The 23,567-nt window shown below is 31.0% G+C and overlaps 2 protein-coding genes across 6 annotated transcripts; one reads left to right on the top strand and one right to left on the bottom strand.

Moving 5' to 3' along the window:
• The first annotated feature begins 9,699 nt into the window (after positions 1 to 9,699).
• On the top strand, positions 9,700 to 12,571 carry LOC107946214 (uncharacterized). 4 transcript variants are annotated; one of them, XR_001696876.2, is made up of 4 exons: positions 9,700 to 10,735; positions 10,844 to 10,921; positions 11,175 to 11,240; positions 11,983 to 12,571. XR_001696876.2 is itself a non-coding variant. In XM_016880447.2 (3 exons), exons 1-3 carry the CDS (start codon positions 9,890 to 9,892, stop codon positions 11,178 to 11,180), a joined length of 930 nt encoding a protein of 309 aa, XP_016735936.1. In that variant the 5' UTR covers positions 9,701 to 9,889; the 3' UTR covers positions 11,181 to 11,502. The 4 variants fall into 4 exon arrangements, 1 of the variants encoding a protein (XP_016735936.1); XR_001696873.2 differs by having other exon boundaries at positions 9,702 to 10,735; positions 11,801 to 12,474; XR_001696875.2 differs by lacking the exon at positions 11,983 to 12,571 and adding an exon at positions 11,816 to 11,972 and having other exon boundaries at positions 9,702 to 10,735.
• A 9,371-nt stretch (positions 12,572 to 21,942) lies between these two features.
• Positions 21,943 to 23,201, bottom strand: LOC121224159 (MYB-like transcription factor EOBII). 2 transcript variants are annotated; one of them, XM_041106905.1, is made up of 3 exons: positions 22,880 to 23,201; positions 22,675 to 22,804; positions 21,943 to 22,601 (listed from the first exon to the last, which is right to left on the bottom strand). In XM_041106905.1, exons 1-3 carry the CDS (start codon positions 23,007 to 23,009, stop codon positions 22,187 to 22,189), a joined length of 675 nt encoding a protein of 224 aa, XP_040962839.1. In that variant the 5' UTR covers positions 23,010 to 23,201; the 3' UTR covers positions 21,943 to 22,186. The 2 variants fall into 2 exon arrangements, with proteins under 2 accessions (XP_040962839.1, XP_040962840.1); XM_041106906.1 differs by having other exon boundaries at positions 22,675 to 22,776; positions 22,880 to 23,012.
• Positions 23,202 to 23,567: the final 366 nt, after the last annotated feature.

The following is a 23,567-nucleotide window of genomic DNA, read 5'->3' as shown; positions in this document are numbered from 1 at the left end:
AAAGATGTAAAATTCATATAAAATTTTTTATTTTTGTCAAATAAATGGACTGATATTGTTATATGAAAAAAATTCAGGTAGGCTTGGAATAAGGAATAAATTGCATGAATTTCATTTTCCGAGCCTAGTGACGAAATTGTAATTAATTAAAAGTATATGGGCAAAATGGTACTTTTGCCTAAAATATGAATTGGATTGAATTGAATATAAATTGTATTAAATTGAGTCAAATTTGATGTGATTCTAGCTATGAACTGTTTAACTCAGCATGATGTTTTGGTAAATTGTAAACAAAAGTATATTGTGTTAAAATGTCAAAATGGTGAATTGCTCCGTGTCGAATCTAATAAATTGGATGGATTGTCTAATGTGATATCAGCTATAACAGCTCAGAAATATATCAGAAAAGGGTATGATGCTTATCTTGCTTATGTGTTGGACACTAAAGTATCTGAGTCGAAGGTTAATTTAGTGCCGATTGTTTGTGAGTATTCTGATGTGTTTTCGGAGGAATTACCCGAATTACCATCGGTCAGAGAAGTGGAATTTTCTATAGATTTTGTTCCGAGGACAACACCGATATCCATAGTACCTTGCAGAATGGCCTCTACAAAGCTAAAAAAGTTGAAAGCACAGTTTCAAGAATTAACTGATAGAGGTTTTGCTTTACCTAGTTCTTCACCGTGGGGTGCACCGGTTTTATTTGTTAAGAAGAAAGATGGGTTCATTACTGTTGTTGCTACCTCTATGCTAAATTCATCAATCAGCGCCTTATTCATATGTTCATAAATGCATATTGTAATTCCTGATAAAACTCTATCATTGTTCTACATGTCTGTTGCTGAAAATAACACTTTGAAATAATATGTTGCCACCTTTAACTTAGCTTCTTCATTTACAACCCATTCTCCATTTGGTCCTTTTATTTTTTTCACATTGTTTCTTTTTTTCCGTTGGTTCGCAAAATTGTGAAAGAAAGAGGTATTATGATCCCCGAATTTGAGCCAGTTTGCTCTTGCATTTTATTCATAATAGAGTTCTTCTTTGTTGGTAACACCCCTAACCTGTATTCGTTGTTGGAACAGTGTTACGGAGCATTACCAAAATTTACAAATCGATTAACAGACATTTCATATCATCTAGCATTCATATCAGAAACCAATCCAAATCAATCATATTGTCCCTTAAGTGAGCCCTCGGGGCCCAAAATACACATTAGAAACAAGTCGGGACTAAACCGGGTACTCAAAGAATTTTTCAGAAAACATCAAAATTTTTCAAAGGTATAGGGGACACACGCCCATGTGGCCAGGCCGTGTGGGCATTCGAAATAGGGCACACGATCGTGTCCTAGCCCGCGTCTAAACTTGGTACGTCTCAGACTTGGGTCACACGGCCAAGCCACACGCCCGTGTGCTAGGCCGTGTGATCACTTTGAGCATATTGACTTATGCAAATTAGAAGATACAGGGGACACACGACCGTGTTATTTTGCCGTGTGTCACACACAGCCGTATCTCTACCTATGTGAACGAAAATAGGCCATTTTCTAAGCCACATTCCTCACCCAAATTGTTACTAACCTAGCCCCAACAATACTCACATCTACAAACTAAATCATGGCATTCAACACAAGCTAAAATAAGTGACTAATCTCAACAAATTACATATAGGCCTACATTAAACAAAATACCTATACATGCCATTATAACCAAAATCAAAACATTCGAAAGTATCGATAGACCCGATGGATAGTGTGATATAACTCTGATAATCTTCCAACCCAATCAAGCTTCTGATAATCTGAAAAGTAAAGGAAAACAACTACGTAAGTAACAAATGCTTAGTAAGCTCATAAAAACTTTAATCATATCAATTCATTTCAAATATGAAATTTATACGTATCAAGAATAATCCAATATTGATACCACAATACTCATGAAGTTATATTCAACAACTCACAAAATGAGTAAATCCATTGCATCTCTTATACATATTATCCCAAGTATAGTAGAGTTTTAAACAACTCTACACTCTTCCAGATTTCTTTATTCTCATTTGTATTCCTTTACTTATCACAGTCATTCCATATGCATAACACACAAGTCATAAGCATATCATACCACCATAGCCATAAGCTAATGCATGCAAACATAACCTTTTTTCAAATTAATCACATAATAAGCCAATTCATAAGAAATTGTATAACTTAAAACTTACCACTCTTTCATGAGAACAAGTATATTTTCATTTGAGCACTTACCACTTCAATTTATCTTATAATTAAACATATTACCATTCAACCAATAGCTTAGGACTTGCCTAAGCATCAAACAACAACACTTGTTAGCGTACTTGAACATATTTCATATCATTTCAACATCGATAATCTTATTATCTCAACATAACACACTTGAGTTTCTTACTCGTCTCAACTTACATAATTTCCATGTATCAACATATCAATATATTGATATATATATACATATCATGATACATATCATTCTCTTATCATTTCTTCATATACATATATCATCCAAGACCTCTCCCAATATTTTTACCATTCGAATAACGACTTACAGATTTGAGTACATCATTAACAGAAGCTCGAAAGCTGAACAGAAACTCATAAGAGCTGAACAGAAGCTTATGAGAACTAAACAAAAGCTTATAAGAGCTAAACAGAAACCCATAAGGATTGAACAGAAGCTCATAAGAGCTGAATAGAAACTCATATGAGTTGAATAGAAGCTCGAAAGAGCTAAACGGAAACTCATAAGAGTTAAACAGAAGCTCGTAAGAGCTGAACAGAAAGTAAAGCATGAGAGTTTGCAACAAATGCTGAACCCCAGTTTACTTGGGTAATTTACCGTCATTTTCCTCCAATGCGTCATGTGCCACATAATGAATGTACTCAAATCTCGCGTTCAATCCAAACTGAGTATTAAATTCGATAATATTTTTCCAACAATAATTCAATTTCAACAATAGAACATATATATTACCAATCACCAATTAACATTAAATTTAATCAAAATTATACATAATACAGTTCATACGAACTTACCTGGTTAAATTGCAGAAATACCAATATTCAGGGGTATTTTAGAAATTTTCCATTTTTCTCGATTTTCCACTCGAATTTGATATGAAGAAAATGTGCAAAACCAGCTCAAAGAGCTCTCCCCATGTCTATTTGAATCGAAAATGGGAGAAGAATTGCCTAGAAATCTCTTAGAAATTCAATTTGTACTTTTAATTTCATAATAAGTACCATTTTGCCATTAAATGGCCTTTTTTATTCTTTTTTCTTGTTATGCCACCTCATCTAATTCATTTATGTATATTTACTATTTAAGTCTTCCATCCTTTATTAATCAAGTCATTTAAACACTTAAATATTTTAATTAGCAAGTTTTGCACCTTTTTAAATTTAGTCCTTTTTAATTAATTAACCATCGAAACATTAAAATTTTTTAACGAAACTTTAATACCATTTTAACGACACTCTGTAAACATTTATAAAAACATCTATGGCTCAGTTTATAGAAATGAGGTCCCGATACCTCACTTTCTAAAACCACTTGACCTAATAAATCATTATAATACACAAATTACTAATTCAAAAACCTTTATAAAACCATATTTGACTCATAAATATTAAATAATAATATTTAAAAACGTACTTGCCAGATTTGGTGGCCTCAAACCACTATTTCTGATACAACTGAAAATCGGACTGTTATATTGTCAACTTCTAGATTAAGGGCCAGTTTGACTTCCTCAATTTCTACTAACACCTCATCATCTAGATCATTTAAATTTAGTTCAGATAATTTCCTTTCAAGTGATATTACCTCCTTTAGTTTTCTCAAAATGAAACTGCCTATCTCTTCATTGGGGCCATCTCCTAACTTCCGAAACTTCATAGGTACATCCTCCCTATTTCCCTTTCAAAATTTTTTGATACGTTGTTCACATATGTCTTCTAGTATCCAATTCACATTAAATTTAGATTCTCCATTATTTTGGTTCAAGGATTGACAACTATTAATCCCCAAATCAACCAAGATAGGACAGTGATCTCATATGGTATGTGTAAGGTGTTTTAAGGAATACCCTAGAAAGCACTCCCACCAAGCTTGGTTGGCTACCCCTCTATCAATTCTTTCACGAACATTATTTTTTGGCAACCGTCCTCTTTCCCACGTATACCATTTGCCGAAGAAACCTAAATCATTAACATCACAATCTTCCAACACCTCTCTAAATCTAGCCATGTTTCTATCATTCCTCAATCGACTACCCATCTTCTCGATGGAGAACATTATCTCGTTGAAATCTCTCATGATAATCCATGGTAGCCTTTGGTCAATCTCCGACCTTCTTAGAATGGACCAAGTCTCACTCATTTTGTGTTCCTCTAGTGCACTGTAAAAACCTATGAATATCCACAATGGCATTCCTTCTTTTTCCATAATTTCCACATCAATGTGGTTTGTTAAGAAGCTTTTCAACTGAACCATATATTCCCCTTTCTATCGTATTGACAAACCCCCTTTTAGGCCATTTACTCCCATATAAATTCTATTAATAAAACCACACTTCCTACAAACTTTTTCCATTCTTTTTTCACTAAATTTTGTTTATATTATAAACAAAATTTGAGGCTGTACATACCTCACCTTGTTTTAAAGATGATTAACCACTCGTGGATGCCCCAATCCATGAACATTCCAACTTAATATTTTTATTGTGTTCGGTCTGCACACTTAGTAACGGTCGTCGATCTCTTAGTCAGTTGAATTAATGCAATTGAGTTGTCCTCTTTGCCCACAATTTCATGCCTTGTTCTTTGCCTTTTTTTTCTTTCGTGAATTATGACTAGATTGTTTTCCAACACAAATTCCCCTTGGCCCATTGTCTAATCCCCTTGTGCAACTTTGTTGTTGTTTGTGCCCCCTTTGAATCGAAGTTCTAGCTCCATTCTGATAGGGTTACTACCCCTTTGAGGACCATTCAATACTCTTTCCCTAAGCCACTTACTCCTAGAGGATAGCTCGGTCCTTGAAGGCGCTCTAAATGAGGAGTTCCAACCAAAAGAAACTTCTTTGATCTCAATGGTCTTCCTAATCTGACAAAAACCTTCCCTATGCCCTAGTTTTCCGCATAGAAAGCAAAACAAAGTAAGCCTTTCATATCGAAAGTATGCATATCCTTCTCGCCCTTGTCCCAAAACTAGTTTTTTCTTTCTTTTCAAAGCTAATCTTACATCAATTTTCACCCGAAATCGCATGTACCTTCGTTCTCCTCTTGAGATTAATGCATCATCATATTGAACGAATTGTCTCATAAAGTCCCCCAACTACCTTGCTAAACCCTTTGATATGATTTCGAAAGGAAAATTATGAACTTAAATCCAAAAATACATGTGGTTTAGAGGGATTTGCTTAGGATATTCTCCAGTAACAAACCGATGAAAAATTATAAGGTGTCTATTAAAAGACCACAACATTCCATCTATTACCCTCTTAATATCCACCTTGTAGAAAAATCGAAAAAGATACATTTTTTCCCTAAATTTGATATTATTACTCCCCCTAACGGATGCCATAGATCAACCAAGGTTCTTTTAAAAGAATGAAAGTGAATAACACAGTCAGTTGAAGCTTTTCCAACTAAGCATAGTTGATGCTTGTTCTCATCTTCAATCAAATTCTTTTCACACAGGATCGCTTCCTCCTCTTCATCCTCCAAATTGAGATTTTCGAGATCAGCCTCCATTAATAATCGCCTTTTTTTTCTATGATTCCTTGCCTCAATCCAAAACTTGTCAAAACCTTAAATTATGCCGCCGTAAATGCTCACAAAAACGAAATAGGAATAAAAAATGAAAGAGAGAAGAAAACAACGTGCCAAAACCTAGCAGACCAAATAACTAATTTTAAAAAAAAACCTTGTTTGGTATATAATTAAAATTAAATAAAAAATATAATTAAATTTTTTGATAAAATATAATATAATCTTAAATGAAATAAAATAAAATAAAAATATGTCAATTTATTCTCTATTAACTGATAAGTAAGTCCTTATAACACTTTATCAAACAAGGCCTAACATGAAATTTCAAAATATTATTTCATTTTTCAACTATTATTATCTCTAAATTTTTTTTCTAAAATTATTAATTCAAATTAAAATATTCTTGTAAAATAAATATATAATAACCAATCGAGAATTCAAAAGTTACATTCAGATTTTAATTTTAATTATTAAATGTGAATAATCATTGAAAATGATTTGAATATATATGTTGGAATTAAAATATTCATATAAAATAAATAACTTATAACCAATCGTGACTTCAAAAAGTTATATTCAAATTTTAATTTTAATTATTGAATTTGAATAATCAAAAATAGTTTGAGTATCTAATAATATATATCTCCAAAATATTCTTTTGAATTTTAACAAGTAATAATAATTCTCAATGTCAAATATTTATTTTTTTATTTTCATAATAATATATATTTATTCTACGTTTTTTTCTCTTCTTTTATAATAATTAAACTTTAATATTTAATCAGTTGTTTTAATAATTAATATTTTTTAATTTAACACTTAATTTAATTTATATCATATAGAGAAAAACTTTGTAGCAAATAATTTTCTAAACATAATGTTATTTTTTTAAATAAAAATTGGGATTATTTATTAATGAAAATGATAACGTATCATACAAAGACATAGATAGATTACAAGTAAAATACCAAAGAAAACCCTAAACAAGAAAAAGATAAAGCTGCTACCTCGTACCTGTAACCAAAGTAAAATTGAAAGAAAACTCAGCCACCTTTGTTAAGCCCCTTCCTCGTAAATCAATGAAACATTTGAAATGCCTAGCTCTAGAGTAAGATAAACCTGCCGTCGCACTTGGCAACAGACGAGATAAAAGTCCACGTCTCCAATGACGGTTCACCCAGACCGAGCGACACATCCAACGGAACACCACCCTTTGGTTCCCGGTCACACCGTTACCAATCGTTCAGATCTGAAGTACCAGTCCCTTTCACCATCATTATTGTGAAGAAATCACTTATCAAATAGAGAATGACTTCGTATGCACCATATCGTTGATAGTGACGGGACCATCCTTGACCCACCAAGAGTCACACTTCCGATGAAAGCCTTCTTTTTCCATAAGGTGAGCGACTCTGTTCCCAAGGCGATAAATATGCTGGAAATGAAATGCTGTAAATTTGGAGACTAGCAATTTTGCTTTCCAAATTAACATGTTGATGTCAGATCTATCAATGGGAGTAGACTCCATCTTTGTAATTACAAGCAGAGAATCATCTTCGAATTCAACCATAACTAGATAGCCACATGCGGCAATTTTTGATTTAATCTAATATATTAAATTTAACATAAACTTATAAAAGTTATAAAAAAAATCATAAAAACTTATAAATAGTATAAGAACTTATAAAATTTCTAATAAATTATAAAAATAAAATGTATTTAAAATATTTAAAACTTTCTATAAATTTATGAAAATTATAAAAAATTTATTTAAATATAAATGTGGTAAAAACTTCTAAAAATATTTAAAAATTATAAAAATTTATCTATAATTATAAAACTAATAAAAAATTCAAAACCAGTTAATAAATTATAAAAATTCATTTGTTTCTTCCTCATTTTCGAATTTAAACTCCTAAAATCAAAATGAACACATGATGTTAAACTAATCGTTGGGTAATGAAATTTGAGTTTGATAGGATCTGACCATACCAAAAATACTTTATACCAAACAATTCTTAACAAATAATTTTCAACTTTTCAAGGTTCAAACTATTATATTGTACTTAAAAAATTGGAGGTAAAAAGTTTAAAAAAAAATTTTATCAATAAGAGGAAGAGGGTTCCACTATTATCTTTTTATTTGTGAAAGATCCAAAACATTTTATTCAACGTAAAAATGACTTTAATGATTTGACGATTATTCTTATTATCCAATTATTGGTTTGATGTCATGTATTTATTATGATTTTAGGGGTTTAAATGACTTTCCTTTTATAATTTTTATTTTTTTTAAATTTATATTATTTATAAGTTTTTATATTTTTTATAAAATTTTAAATATTTTAAAAATATTTATTAAATGTATATATTTTTATAATTTATTATCTTTTTAAATTTTTATAATTTTTTAATAATTTTTATAAGTTCATATTAATTTTATATTTTTAATAATTCTATAATTTTAATGAGAAAAATATAAGATTAAATCAAAAGTTGTATCCCCATTTGATTGGTCACTCAATTGATGTTATATATATATATTTGAACCTAAGACACCATAAATTTTAAAAATTTAAAGGTTACCATTCCAACTAAAGTTGCATTTAGTTTTTATATAAACTTGTAATAAATATATTTTTTACATTCTTTTTACCTACATTGTGGGTGTACCATAATCTAGTTAGAACAAAATCCCTTATTGAGATTAATGTCATAAATTAACTCGATATCAACTTAGTCAAGAAAATTACTTTAAAAAACATTTTTAAAGAAATAAATAAATCTCATTCTAGTGGTGCTTTTTTTTTACTATTTTTATATGAATATTCAAATAAAACAACTAAAAATCACTACTTAAAAAATTTAAATATCTAAAAATGGAACCAAAATTGATTAAAAATTATATAAAAACTTTACCACTTCCTCTATAATTCAATTATAAATAATTTTTTTATAAAATTAATTTTAATATAAAAATTTTCATTCACCTACGACATAGTACATATAATGTTTAACTATTAAACCTATCACACAAATGCAACAAAAAAAACACCACTTTCTTTCAATGATAAGAAACCACATAAAGTCACATTGACATTGTTATTTCGTTTTACAATTTCATCAAATTTTCTGCTTGGTTTGTGATTATGAATTTAAATTTATTTATTATTGAGATTTAAAAAAAAGTATAAAAATATAAATTTATCAAATTAAAAAATATTTTAAAATTTCAAAATTACTATTAGATAATCATAATTTGAGAAATAATTATGAATACAATATTTTTAAATATTTTTCTATTCAAATTATTCTATTTTTAATTCTAAATCCAAATTTTGAAAGTTAACTTCCCAATAATAATAATAGTTTTTAAAAATTTAGAATTTAGTTTCTGTCATTTTATTTTTAAGAATTTAGTTCTTTTATTTTGCAGATTTGAAAATTTAAGTGTAATTATTAACACTATTAAAATTATTTTTGTTAAATTCAGATTCATTAAAAGATTTTTTTTTAATTACATAGTTACCGAATGAATTGTTTTTCAAAACATTACAACAATAAATTTAATAAAAAATTAACAGCATTAATAATTAAATTTAAATTTAAAATTTTAAAAATTAAACTCATAAAAATTAAAATTAAAATTAAAATTTCGAAAAATATTTTAACCTAATAATAAACGCATTGGGTAATAAGAAGAGATAAAAAAGTAGAAAGTGAAAAACCAAACGAGTAGTTTCGCCAACTCAAAAACGAGGCTTTAACCCAAGGAATTCCCCAATACCGGTAAACTTTACACACCATGGTGCATTTTAGCAGGATACCCTCAAAAGGAAATGAAATTACAAAATACCCCCAGAAATCACATAACCTGAACGTTGGAACCGGCCCTCTCCTTCCCTCACTGCCCAATATAAATTCTATATATCGCATGACGAAAACTATCTTAACGCGTTCCCGGCGATTAGCATAGCAAAGAAGAAACCTACCCGCTACGACAAAAATTAACTCCTTCAAAGCCAGTTGAAAATATTAAGGAAATCCATCGGGAATTCTTGGTATTAAACATTGAGCTCGCTCTGTGATGCGATCAATGGTGTTTTCCGGTGAGAGAGGGATGGCGATGGGACCCGAGAGATCAAAACCTCTTCACAATTTCAACCTTCCTTGTTTGAAGTGGGGCAATCGGAGATATCTCAGGTGTATGAAACTTGACGATGCTTCCACCGCCACCGACTCTTCCACCGCCCTCCCTGCTGATCACAACCAGCATTGTCGTCGCCGTGTCCTTCAAAGACGCCGATCTCCCCCCTCTAAGTTTGACAGTTTGATGGTTGGTGGAATGCGGCGGCGCGAATCGGAGTCATCTCCCAGCAGCAAGAACACCGATTACGCTAGGGAGCAGCAGTTGAGGATATCTAAGGGGGAGGCGGCGGCGGGGATCGAGGCAGTTAGGGAGAAGATCATTAAGGATCTTAAAACGGCGGCGGATGAGATCAAAGATGCAATTTTTAGAGACGAAGTGTCCGACGACGATGACGTGGATGACGATGAGGAGGAATTTGAAGAGCCTAAACATAAGCACAAAGTTAAAGATAAAGAGAGGGAGGAATCGCCTGCAGTAGAGGTGGAGGCGAGGCCCTGGAATCTGAGGACAAGGCGTGCCGCGTGTAAGGCTCCGGTTGACGGAGAAGTAACTAACAACAATTACAGTTCTCCGATGAGGAATGAGGTGTTTCAGTCATCCAGAGTAAGAGACAAGGGACCACCGGCGGCATCGGCGGCGGCCTCCGCCAAGAAAAGGCCACGACCGAAATTTTCGGTGCCGCTATCGAAGAAAGAGATCGAGGAGGATTTCATGGTGATGGCCGGGCACCGCCCACCGAGAAGGCCAAAGAAACGGGCACGCAATGTTCAGAAGCAATTGGATGTAAGTTTCGTTTTATTTTTTTATTTTTTACTTTTTTTTCCGATTGTTTTTGGTGTTTTTCATTATTTATTTATTTATTTGTTGGTTGGTTATTGGTTTTGGTTACAGTACTTGTTTCCCGGATTGTGGCTGACGGAGGTAACGGCGGATGCCTACAAGGTTCCGGAGTTGGCTGAAAACGGCAAGGTAAAATCTCTTTTATAGTGTATATATATATATCTCCTAATTTTAATCCGTCTTTTTTAAATTTTAACAAAAAAGAAGCCAACTACCAAGAAAATACGAATTAAAAAAAAAAAAAAGAATCCACCTTTCTTCTCCTCTCTGTCTGTGATCATCTTCCGGGAACCAAACAAATAAAGAAAGAAAAGGGTCCATGTAAGATCTCCGCATTGTGATTGAATCGAGATTTGACATGTTGCTATTTGACTTTCTGCAGAGGTAGTAAAGAGGGAGTTTCAACTTGCAACAAGCTCGATTGGAGGCTTCTGTTTACCGACTGATGGTAATTTTGTGACCGTAATTAGTCGTCTCGTATACAGTGATACCAGACCTTGGTGAATCTAGGAATTTCACAAAAACAAAGTTGAATTTGCCTTTTTATCTTTCTGGTGTAGGTTCAGTTGCTTTAAAGAAAATGCTAATTTTTGTTTTAATATGCTCTTCATTCATTTTATTTCTTTATCTCAAGCTGAATAATCTTGTACAAAGTAAGGTGACAAGTACATCTGTGTTTTCTTTTTAATAGAAGAGAATGGTTCTTCTGATTACAATTGTTGAATGGTCTTTTTGATTCTGTTGAGTGCACCAAGTAAAATCCTGCTACTTACAGTTATTAAACCAAAACATTTAACAACTGCAGTTGTGTTGGTACGAATGAGGAACAAATGATAGTATATCTGTAGATGCTGTATCTTTATCTGAATTGGACTTGCATGCTTGTTATTTGCATCATAGCTAATTCTTTTGGTTATGCTTGTTTGGATTTCTAAAGCTAATTGAACTCGAGAGTGTGCATAACTTGAATTCTTATGCACCTAATTCAAAAGCTGCTATTTAAAACAGGTTTTCAACTTGCAGACTATTTGGTTAAGCGTTATTTTGGATTTGCTAAAGCTAAATGGAAAACATTGAACTGTGTTGTTTGGCCATTCATTGGCATTGGTAGCTATCACTGACTTCCAGCATTGAGAAAAGCTACTTTTAATCCTTGGGTTGTTCATCCTTGGTAATTGCATTTGTGTTAGGTAATGAAATAACATACGAGTGCATTCATTGGTGTCTCTCACAATAATGCCTGTATTATTGACACAAGGAGCTTTTTGAAACCCTCGCACCCACCCACCTAAACGATGTATTGTTGTTGGATTAAAAGCAGTAGTGTAACAGAGAAGATCACTAGATATAAGATTTTGGCACGGAGTTGCTGAGGCAGAGATGCAAGGGAGCCCGCAGTCTCTATGATTCAACAAAACCAGCCAAATTTGATCACGGAAACGCGTCTGTAGGAGGCCCCAACTCCCTTCGCATTTGCAAGTCTTGTATCTATATTTCCGGATGAGGAGGATTTTGTATAGTCGCAGGCCTTGATCGCTTATGTCTATAGAATGTCCGCGAGAAATAAGGTCCTCTTGGCTCTTTCTTTGGGTCCTTTATCATCTTAGAAATCACGTCAAATTGGATGACTTTTTGTTTTTATTTTTATGTTTTATTTTTTTATAATTGATAAAGAAAACGGGGTTGTTTGGGATCAAATTCTAATTGGATTAAGAGATTGTAAGCTTTTGTTTTTATTATTAATAAATAAAAATAAAAAGAAGAAATGCAATCATGTGCAATACGAACAATCTAGGATATAACAGAGAAGTTGGGGGTTGGGAAGAGGCATCATTGTTTGACCTTTTTTTCCATACAATTATTAAGGGAAAAAAATACAAGTTTGAGGAAGTATGACTAAACCATTGGAATTTGATAAAGGAGAAGTACTGGATGAGCTGCTAATTTGGAAGTAAAAAAAAATCTCAAAATTTTGTTTTGATCATATGATTAAGATAGTATTGAGTTTGGATCGCCTGATCCAACGAATGTGATTTGAGATGTCAATGCATTGAATCCAGAAACCTTATAGGTTTGGGAGCCGGGGCAGGCGTGTGCCCTCTCTCTCTCTCTCTCAGCTGCTTTTTGGTTTAAATATTCATTTAGTCCTGTACCAACATTTTGTTTTTCTTTTAATCTAGTTATTATTTTTTAAAAAAAATTTAAAAATTAAAAGTCACATAATTGGAATACTTGAATTTAAAACTAATAATATATATACGTAATATCTATGGAATTAGATTAAAAAATTAATTAAGATTATGAACCTATGACTTCAATTACTTTTTAATTTGGATTGTGAAAATTTTATAGTAAGTTCAAATGTTAGGTAACATTATTTAATATGTTATAAAAATGTCAAAATGTCATCATATTGGTGAAAGAAAATTTCAAAACTGAAAATATAGTTATAAAAGCATAGTGTGATAGTTATTTAACTCAGCTCTTAATTATGTGATCAAGGGTTTGATCCCAAGCACATTTCCTAACTAATTCTTCTTAATAATAATTGTAACAATGCTAAAGAAATCATAATTAATATTAAATGTACCAAACAAATTAAAATAAAATTTTTGGTTACAATAGTAAAAAAAATGTTAATTGTTTGTAGGGTTTAAATACAGTTTTTTTTTTATTTTTTTCAATTAAAAAAATACAAGTATAATCCTAATAATAAATCTTACTTCAAATATGTAAAGTTATAGTAGTAATTTTTTTAGTATTAAATTTACTCATTACAACATTTAAATAAAAGTATAGATATAAAAAAACATTAAAATCATAATAAAAAAATCAGTATTATATTAAAAGTTAAAAAAATTAAATAATAAAGTCCGAACTACATTATTTTTCTTTCCTGCCATCATCAACCATCTCAAATTTTCTCGTTAACCAAACAAAGGACAAGGCATGAAATTTGCTAAAACTTCACCATGGTTAATGGGATTCGTCTGCAATTTTCTGACGGGGTTTCTCAAGATTTTGGTTTCAACAGCTTGTTATTGCTTTCGACTAAAGTTGAAGTAATCTACAACAAAAGAGTGGTGGATTGAGGGCTTATATTCTTCAAGTCAACTGTAACAACTTGTTTTTTAAAGACGATTTTGCAGATATTTGAAGGAAAAAGAGAGGGTTAATAAGAAAACCGAAGAAATCAGTGGCCTATTCTTGTATTTTAAAGAAGATTTTGTAGACAATTTCAAATAAACCCAGTAGTTTTTAAATAAGTCCACAAAATATAATTGTATATTGTAATCTAATTTAACTTCAACGAGAGGGAAACACAACAAGAGGAGAGAACGGAGAACAAGAGCTATGGCTGCAACTATAAGCTCCCTAAACAACGCAACAAGAAGGAAGTCTTGGAAGCTTCTTGTTCAGAGGCTAGATGGTACCACTTATCGCGCTTCTCCATAACTTTAGCTTTTTCTTATTTTTTTCAAGATTAGATATACATGCATGCCTTGTTTTGGTGTTAAATTTAGATTCTTGATGGTTGTTCTGAAAAGGGTTTTGCTTGATTATCGGTCTGTCATGTTTTTATAGGTGTGATCATCTGGCTTCATCTGGATTGAAGAAGGGAACAATTAATGGGGAAAGTTTTATTTGCTGCTTTTAACTTTTTGATTTCTTTTGTGCTAAATCAGATTATATGCATAAAGTTGGGATAAGGTTGTCGATGAGATGCGGACGAGGGTAAAGGAGATTCTCCCTGGAAATTTTGTACTAATCAAAATTTTATCATCACTCTCATCTTAAATTAAATTAAATTAAATTAATGAAAAAGAAATCATGACATTAAAACTTTTAAAAACTATTTTATAAAGAAATTGTATTTTTTTTAAACATCATTTTATCTCAAAGATCAATATAAATAAAAAGAATTTGAAGTGTTCATATTTCATAAGAACCATCTTTTACTTGAAAGAGGCCACAAATTCTCTTTTACTTCATTGATTGACATTATAAAAAATTTATTCAACATAACTTCCAAAATTAAGAAGTCCAAGAATTCTTTGAAGGAAAGATTTTATAGTTTTAAAGCTCTCTCAAAAATCTCAAGAGATATCTAAAGAAATTGAAGAACTTGAAAATTTTTTGAAGAACGTCACATTAATTCTGTATAAAGCCACTCTTCAATCCTACACAACTGAAAAAAAATGAGACTAAACTCATTTTTTCAAGATCAAGCGTAGAAGGCCTTTGAAGTGGAATCATCTTTCCATCCAAAATCAAGTTAACCACCTTTGGATTGAAGCTCAATCAAAAAAGTTTCTTTGTATTTAAGAAATCAAAAGGTTGTAAGTTCTTTTCAGAGTTAATAAATAAAATTTTTTCTAGGTCAATATTTGACACAAAATTTGTGTGTACTGCCCACAAGATTGAAGTTGAGCTTTATTTATTTATGGGTAAATTACAACTAAGGTCACTAAACTATTAGAAAGTTTACGTTTTGGTTATTCGATTTCAAAATGTTACAAAATGGTCACTGAACTATTCAAAAGTTTTATTTAAGTCATTGGACTGTTTAGTTTTTCTTTTTAAAGTCTGGCTAACGAACTCCAAGTGACAATTCAACAATCAATATTGTGTATTAGTATCAATCGGTGAGTAGAACATATCCTAGATCCAAGTTGATATGAAGATCAGTGTCAGAGATCGGAAAAGAAAGTTGTTTGGATTTTGGCTCATAGATTTTTGACATTCAAAGTCATTTCATAAAAAAAATGAACTATAAAAGAGAAAGGAAAGGAGAGCTTTCAATTGGTGTAGGTGGTGCGAAAGGAAAAGGCCATACAACAACAATTTTAATATCCCAATGACTTAAATGAAAACTTTTGAATAGTTTAGTTACCATTTTGTAACTTTTTAAAGTTGAGTGACCAAAATACAAACTTACTAGTAGTTTACTGACCCTGGATATAGTTTACCCTTTATTTATTTTTATTTTTTATTTTTGTTTATTTTCTCTAAACTTTTATTCAATGTTTTTGTAACTAGAACAGTTCTCGATTAGGCTACTGATTCTCGATTTTTCTTATACTAATAATAATAAATTGGTCCAACCATTGGTTCAACTGATTTTTTAGCTAGATTCAATAGATTATTGGTTTGCATGTCATTTGATTCAACCTCTTTCTCTGAATTGATGTATTGGTTGGTTCTTGGTATCTGTATCTAACAACCTTGCTTTATCATTTTTTTATCATTTTTATTCCATGATAATGGCATGGCATTTTTGTCAAGTGGTATAACCGTAAATTACCACATCTATAACAACTCGATTTTTAGTGGTGCTGGAAAAAGGCAGTTTCAAAACCTCATTTCCATAAACCAAGTCCATAAATATTTAATATTTATAGAGTTGGTATAATGGAGTATTAAAGTTTAGTCCCTCAATTTTATCTATTAATTGTTTAACTTAGGTACATACACTAAATTGTAAAAGTTTATCACTATAGGTTTTTAATTGGCCAAAGATTTAAGGACTCAAATTGCAATTAACCAAAGATTCAAAATGACAATTTAACCATCTTGGAACATGTATTAGTGGATGGTGGTGGCTTAATTACTAAAACATGATTAGTAAGCTAATTAAGATTGATTAATTAATTAAATTAAGTATTAATATTGGTATAAAAGTCAAGATTTGATGGAATGAAAGAGAAATTTTCTTTCATCTTCCACATCCAAACCGACCATCACCATGGAAAAAAAACATGAAAGCTTCTTAGGGTTTCAAACTTTTGACTAGATATGGTATATTTAATTAAGTCATTTTCTTGTAATTTTTATGTTTTTGAGGTCATGGCTTGATTTAGCTAGCCCATGTACCAATTTGCAAAACTATTAAAGTTTTTGAAAGTTTCTATTGTGAAAAAAGACTATATTGAAAGTTTTTGAAGAATTTGGTGTTAAATTAATAGATTTTAAGCTTAAATGTGAAAAATGACTAGATTGTAAAGTATAATTGTTAATTTTGCTCATAAGGACCAAAGTGAATAAAATGTAAAATTTATGTGAAATTTCAGTGTAATAGAAGGTAGAGGTTCCCTAAGAGATGTATTTGAGATCGGTTTTAAAATTGAAGCTCAAAATTAAAAGTTATGGTTATTTCAGTTTTAGGGACTAAATTGAATTAAATGTAAAAATTTATGGGTATTGAAAACTAAAATTTCATAGGTTCATTCATATCATGACATAGTGCATAAATTTTTGGTATTGATATATTGAATGAAATAATTGTATAGATCAAGAATTGGATCAAACCGGAGATAATTGGGAAAAACAGAAATTGTAGATTAGTCCCTGAAGTTTCAACTTGTTAGTTGTTTTTGCTAGGTAAGTTCTTATGGAACTTACTATTTTATTTGATGCTATGTTGAATTGTGTTTATTTCATTTATATGTTTAGATTAAATTTAAATTGGTGAAATTGACATATTTGGCTTCAAATGGATTGAATTGAAAATCATGAAAATATTGGTTATTACGAATAGGTATGGAGTACGAAATATGAATGTTCAATGTTTACAGGACTTGTATGAAATATGTAAACTAATACATGGTTTGTTAATGACATGTATATGACAATAGTGCCCGTGTGAACTTAGTAAAAGATAGGATACATATGGCATGCCATTAGGGTTATTTACATAATCGATCAAGGATTTAGATGAAGATACGAGATCTAAATTTGTTTCAGATTCTCAAGTTATATGTATCATTGGTTTAGCCTAGACTGGTAACCTCGACATGATGTTAGTTTGTGTGAGCAATTCCATTAAAATGTCAGCTTGTGTGAGCAAAACATTCCATGTATCTGAGTTTGTTCTACTATAGTTCCCTCGAGAAAAACTTTAACCTAATGGAAGTGGAAATCTTAAAATAGTTTGGATATAGATTACATATGCATTCGATTTGAGATATGGTATATGATTTCTTATTTATTGACCTTGATATGCAAATTGACTAACCTATTTGGTTGTATATGATGATATGTATTAGTTACATCAATATATGACAAGGAAAGCCATATTGAATGCCAATGTGATTAATAATTTAGCTTATTGAAGTGATTAAGGTAAGTAATGTAAATTTCATATGAACTTACTAAGCAGTTTATATGCTTACCCAATTGTTTTCCCATTTGCTTGTAGATCTTAACCTCGCGAAACTCATTAAGCTGGACCGTTTCGAAGCTCACACTATCCTATCATCGAATTGGTAGCTTTACGATCATTTTGTGTCATTTTGTGGCATGTATACATAAGGTGTGTTGTGGTACAATCTAGTATGGAAATATGTTACTTATAACAAGGTTGTTTTAACATTTACTTATCATGTTGATTTGGTGACTTGAATCATACATGTTGGTGAGCATATATGTGTTCGATTATACTAAAGAATGTGATGAATTATATTTATAGACATGGTATGCAAAATGGTATGGAATGAAGTTGAAATGATATGTTAGATGGTATGCTTGAGGTATAAGTTGATGAATGGTTATTTTGGTTCAAGATTTAAGCTTATAAACCATTAAGGTCTATAATGTAAACATGAGTATGAAATGGTAAGTATTAATGTATTATAGCATAAGTAAATTTGGAAATTGAATGATTGGTTGGTTGATTGAATGGCATTAGGTTGAATGTAAAAAATTTGGATGATTTGTATTAGGTTGAGCTTATATTGAATTTGTTTTGTTTTGAAATGGTTAAATGACTTGTTTTGGCATGTTTTGGTGTGTCTTGATTCAATTGAATTTGGTATTTGGTGCACAAAAATAGTAGACTTAGTGGAAAACTTGAAATAGGTACCAAATAGTTCATTTTTACCAAAAACGAGGTCCTTGTCCTGACGAGTAGCCTTCCTCGTCGCAATGTTGGTTGACAGTAAGTCATGTCGCGACGTCAAATGGCCTGAGGTCATAACGTGACAAACTATTTGTTGACGTCATGACTTGGAGGAGGTGACGTCACGATGTTGGCCTTGATTTTTTTAAAAACTTTACAATTTAATCCTATTTAGAGTATGAGTTTACAAAAGAGCTTTCGTAAGCTTGATTAAGACTCTATCTTAATTGTTTAATCATAATTGAATGTGTTTGACATTTAGTTGCATATGCGTATGAAATTTTTACTGTAATTTGACTATAGTTGCTCTGACAACAAATGTAACATTTCGTAATTCGAAACCGACAATCGGGTCAAGAAAGAGGTGTTATAGCATCATAAAATTTTAACGATGCTACAAAAAAGTATCAAAGTAGTGGATGACAAATTGTCACATCATGTTTTGCCTCAAGTTTTGCTAAAACCTAGCCATGTTTGTAAATGATAAACTTAAGTTCATTTTAGGTTTTTTTTTAAGGTGTCCATATTAATTTTTTAAAAAGTTATGTTATTTTTAATATAGCAATTAATAAATAGCTTAAGGGTAAAAAAATCCTTAGGAAAAAAAAAACCTATAGAAAAAAAGTTCACTCTATTGAGCTCTTAATAATAAAAAAATTAACGAGTCCCTTTCGGTAATGGAAATCACTAATTGATCGATTTAACAATTAGCGATGATGACGTGATATGCTAAGTCAATAAAAAGTTTATAAAAATCATAAAAAATATTTTAAAATAAATAAAAAATATATATTAAAAACTTTAGAAATGAGGGTTAATTAAAAATATTATAAAAATTCAAATATGTAAAAAGAAAGATTGATAAATTTGAACCATGGTTGATAATTAGTTGGATTTTGTTTTGATGAATTATAAGAAGAGAGTAAAGCCTTAAAAACAAAACAATTAACGCAACTTAAACCCATGCAATACTTAAGACAATAAGCACGTTGGTTTCTTAATTATATTTGTATAATTAAGTGTTTTCTGATCGAGCAGTATATATGAATATACAATGGACCCGTGTCTGAAAGAGCCTCGTGGACTTGTCCGTTTATTTGACGAAAAAAGTTAGACGTAGAAATGGAAGACTTAAAACAAACTGTTTAGTTACTTCTGTCTAAGCCATCATTCAAGATTTATATTAATGGTGAATCCAATCAATTCACCTTTTACTTTAATGGAAAATTTTAATGTTATTGAAAGTTTTTAATTGATTTTTTTTAACTACGGAATTTTTTACTCTTAAATCTTAATAATTTTAAACATATGTTTACAGTACATCATATTTCTTTAAGGGAACCATAGGTTTAATTTTTATGGTATATATATTACATAAATTAGTAAATTGGTTAGACCCAGCTGAGATTGGGCCTATAGGTTCTTAAACGTCTATTCATAATTTTAAAAAGCTAAATTTATGGTTATCATTAGTGTTTGGAAAGCTCGCTTAGTAATTAGATTCGGACATAATTGTTTGTAATTACATAAATGTGGCATGTTTAGGTAGTGTAACGATTCGATTTTTGCCTATGTCAAAAAACTTGATTTTAGGGATCAGATTTCTTAAATTGAGCCATTCCGGAAAATTAAAGTAAAGGTGTTGGGGTGAGATGGAGATTAGGAAGGAGAATTATTAAGAAGCCTAGTAATTATTATATAAGGTAACTAGAATTGAAGGATTAAACGAGTGATTAAGCAAGCCCTTAGCGTTAAGTGCAGTTAGCCCACCACTTAAAATAAGTTAGTGGATGGGCTTGATATGAGCCATAGATTTCCACTAATCCTTTCATGATAAAATGGTAGCCATTAGATTAATTATAAATACGTAATTAAAAGGAAGTAAAGGAAAGATGAGAGAAGAATGTGCTTCATTCCATCTCTTACAAACGGCAAGAAGAAAGAAAGGAAAGACAAATTCAAAGGTTTTCATCCTCCATTACCATGTGCTATCTACCGAGGTTAGTGTATTTTTGTTTAAATTAATAGCTTAGAATGGTAGTAGAGTTGGAATTAGATTCCACATGCATTTCATGTTTGAATATTGTACAAAATGATCTTCAAAAACAAAATAATATTTTTTGAATCTTAAATAAGCTCCGCTACAGTTTAAATCAATCTTTTAATTAAATCAAATTAAAAAGTAAAAAAATTGAATAATTCAAGTACATTTATTAAATCAATTTGTAAATTTTCATGTGCGACAATATTTTTAAATGAGTAATTTAAAAATTAATAATAAATTATAAATTTATTTTCGAATGAATCAAATATAAATATTAAATAAACTCATAATTACTATATAAACCAATGTTGAAAGAATGTAATTGAGTCGATCTGAGCTCAAATATTGGTTGGAGCTTTAGCTCGACTTGAGCTAGATTGAAAATTTATTTTTAAGTTCAAGCTCGACTCAAGTTTGATTAAGCTCGTACACAATCGAATTCAAGCTTAATTTATATATTAAAAATAAAAAAATCGATAAGGTTTATGAGTCGTTTGAGTCGACTATTTCTAACCCTGAATTTAGTTCAATCGATAACTTGAGCTTAGTTTAATAATTACCAAATCGAATTTGATTTTTTTTAAGTTAAACTTAAATTGTTTGTGAGCATTAATATCTCATTTACACGCCTACCATTAATGTTGATGGATTGTAAATTTGACATTATGAAACCTTTTTAAAAAACCCAAATATCAGTTCCTATATATAGACAATGGACATGTGTCGCTATACAATCCCTTAGGGGATATTTTTCGATGTATAGTATAGTATATAAGTTTATATAAATGAGATTTTAACCCTTAAAAATTAGCAAAAATATTACATGAATACATAATTGGTCATACCTACTTAAAATTTGATTTCTTAGAGGAAATTGAAATAGCAAAGGATTAATTTAGTTTTTATATTATTAAAAAAATAAAATAAATTTAAATTTCAACAAAATTAATCTGTACTATCTAAAAAAAGTATCATTTTGTGTTCAACTAAGTTATTTTTTAATTACTGATAAAATATTTTATTTGAAATTGAACTATAAATGAAAAATATATATTTTTCATGTCGATTTTTAAACAGTAAATATTAATAATGTTCTAATTTGAGCTTAGTTGATTTTTTTAATAGTACATGGATTAAATTGGCCCATTTAATAGTAAAGAGATTAATTGTATCCAATACCTAGAAGGACTTGGTAGGTAAATTAACCCATAAGAAAACATAGTATTTATTGTAAATAGGGTGCTTAATTCCTAAGTCTTAAAACAATAGCAGTAGTACTAGTACATATCAAACTGTCCACTGAAAGTCACTTTGATGACCTTAATCACAGGTCATATGCCACAGCATTAAACTATCACACAAGTAGTGAGTCCAATGTGATTTGTCAGTAAAGATTATAATGTGCTGGGGAGCCTTCAAGTTGAAGGATAATTGGACTCCAGTAATACTCCATCTAGTTCCCCATCTCTCCCAACTCCCTACATTGCCATAAACTATCTGTCATCTCATTACATATCCAACACCCTTCACCCACAGCTGACATGGATGCCAGTCTGAATGCCTCCATGTCCTGCCCACTTCTGCCAATATTGTAACTTCCATTAAGAACTAGGTTATTGTTGTCGACACAAGTATGGGCATATGCGTTTGGACTTGTTTCGTGTTGGGGAAATTCAATTTGCTGTGAAATGTTTATGACTGAACCAGAAGGGACGATGCATTCTGGTAATTGACAAGGAACTGAAAATTGGGAGCTCATTTCTTTCAAAGAAGAAGAGGATGGCTGCTTGTTTTGCACCCTTGTTCTCCAATAGTTCTTGATCTCGTTGTCTGTTCTTCCCGGAAGATGCTCTGCAATTTTTGACCATCTACAGAGAAAACAACCATAAACACAAAAAGAATGCGCCTCTAAAAGTAAATAAAATCAACAAATTGAATTACCGATTTCCCCACAGGGAATGAAGTTGAAGAATCAATTGTTGTTCTTGGAGAGTGAGGTTTCCGCGCTTAATGTCAGGGTTCAAATAGTTAAGCCACCTTAATCTGCAACTTTTACCACTTCTCTTAAGACCTGAGGAAGTTAAAGGTAGATCAACCCAGAACATAAAGAAAAGGGTAAAGAGGTTGTTGATCAATGTGTTGGTACCTGCACATTTTGCCAACATATTCCAAGGACCTACCCCATGACGACCAATGTAACGGGTTAGGAGCGTATCCTCTTCCGTGGTCCATGGCCCTTTTCTCACCTCAATCTCCTCTTCAATAAGAGTGGACATTGCCTTGGTAACAGGGGTCAAGGTTTTTTATTTTGGGGGGCGGGGGGTAACGAGCCTCAAATCTATAATCTAATATTTCCTCTCTTTCTTTTTCTCTATCATAGCAATGAAATTGGGACATGTGCTTGGCAAATTGGTGAAATTTATAGGATTCAATAGTCTTAACTATAGCAAGGAGTTTCGGCACATGTTCATCAGCCTTTCTTTGCAAAGGAGAATAATGTTCTTAGAGGGGATTAGTATGATATCAATTCTCACACATGCTTATCAATAAATATTACATTCTTAAAGGTGACTTGATTGAGAAAGATTAATTTTCATGATCATAAGATGAAAATAATTTATTTCGAGTCTCATTCCAAAAGTGCTTTTTACATATTAATATTATTGGTGGTGGTGAGTTTTTAAATTTCCTAGATGATAGTTGGGTTGAGAGGGTATAAGGCGATGAAAGGGGAATGAAGAGAATAGGATCCAAGAAGAGAGATCAATAATTGGAGAAAGTAAAGAGACAGGGAGAATTCATGCAAAAGATAATGTTGTTTCTTTTTTTCTTTT

The sequence above is a fragment of the Gossypium hirsutum genome, chromosome D12 (genome assembly GCF_007990345.1).
Source record: "Gossypium hirsutum isolate 1008001.06 chromosome D12, Gossypium_hirsutum_v2.1, whole genome shotgun sequence".
Classification (NCBI taxonomy): Eukaryota; Viridiplantae; Streptophyta; class Magnoliopsida; order Malvales; family Malvaceae; genus Gossypium; species Gossypium hirsutum.
The sequence above is the reverse complement of the archived record's forward strand: the minus strand, read 5'-3'. Positions and strand labels throughout refer to the sequence as shown.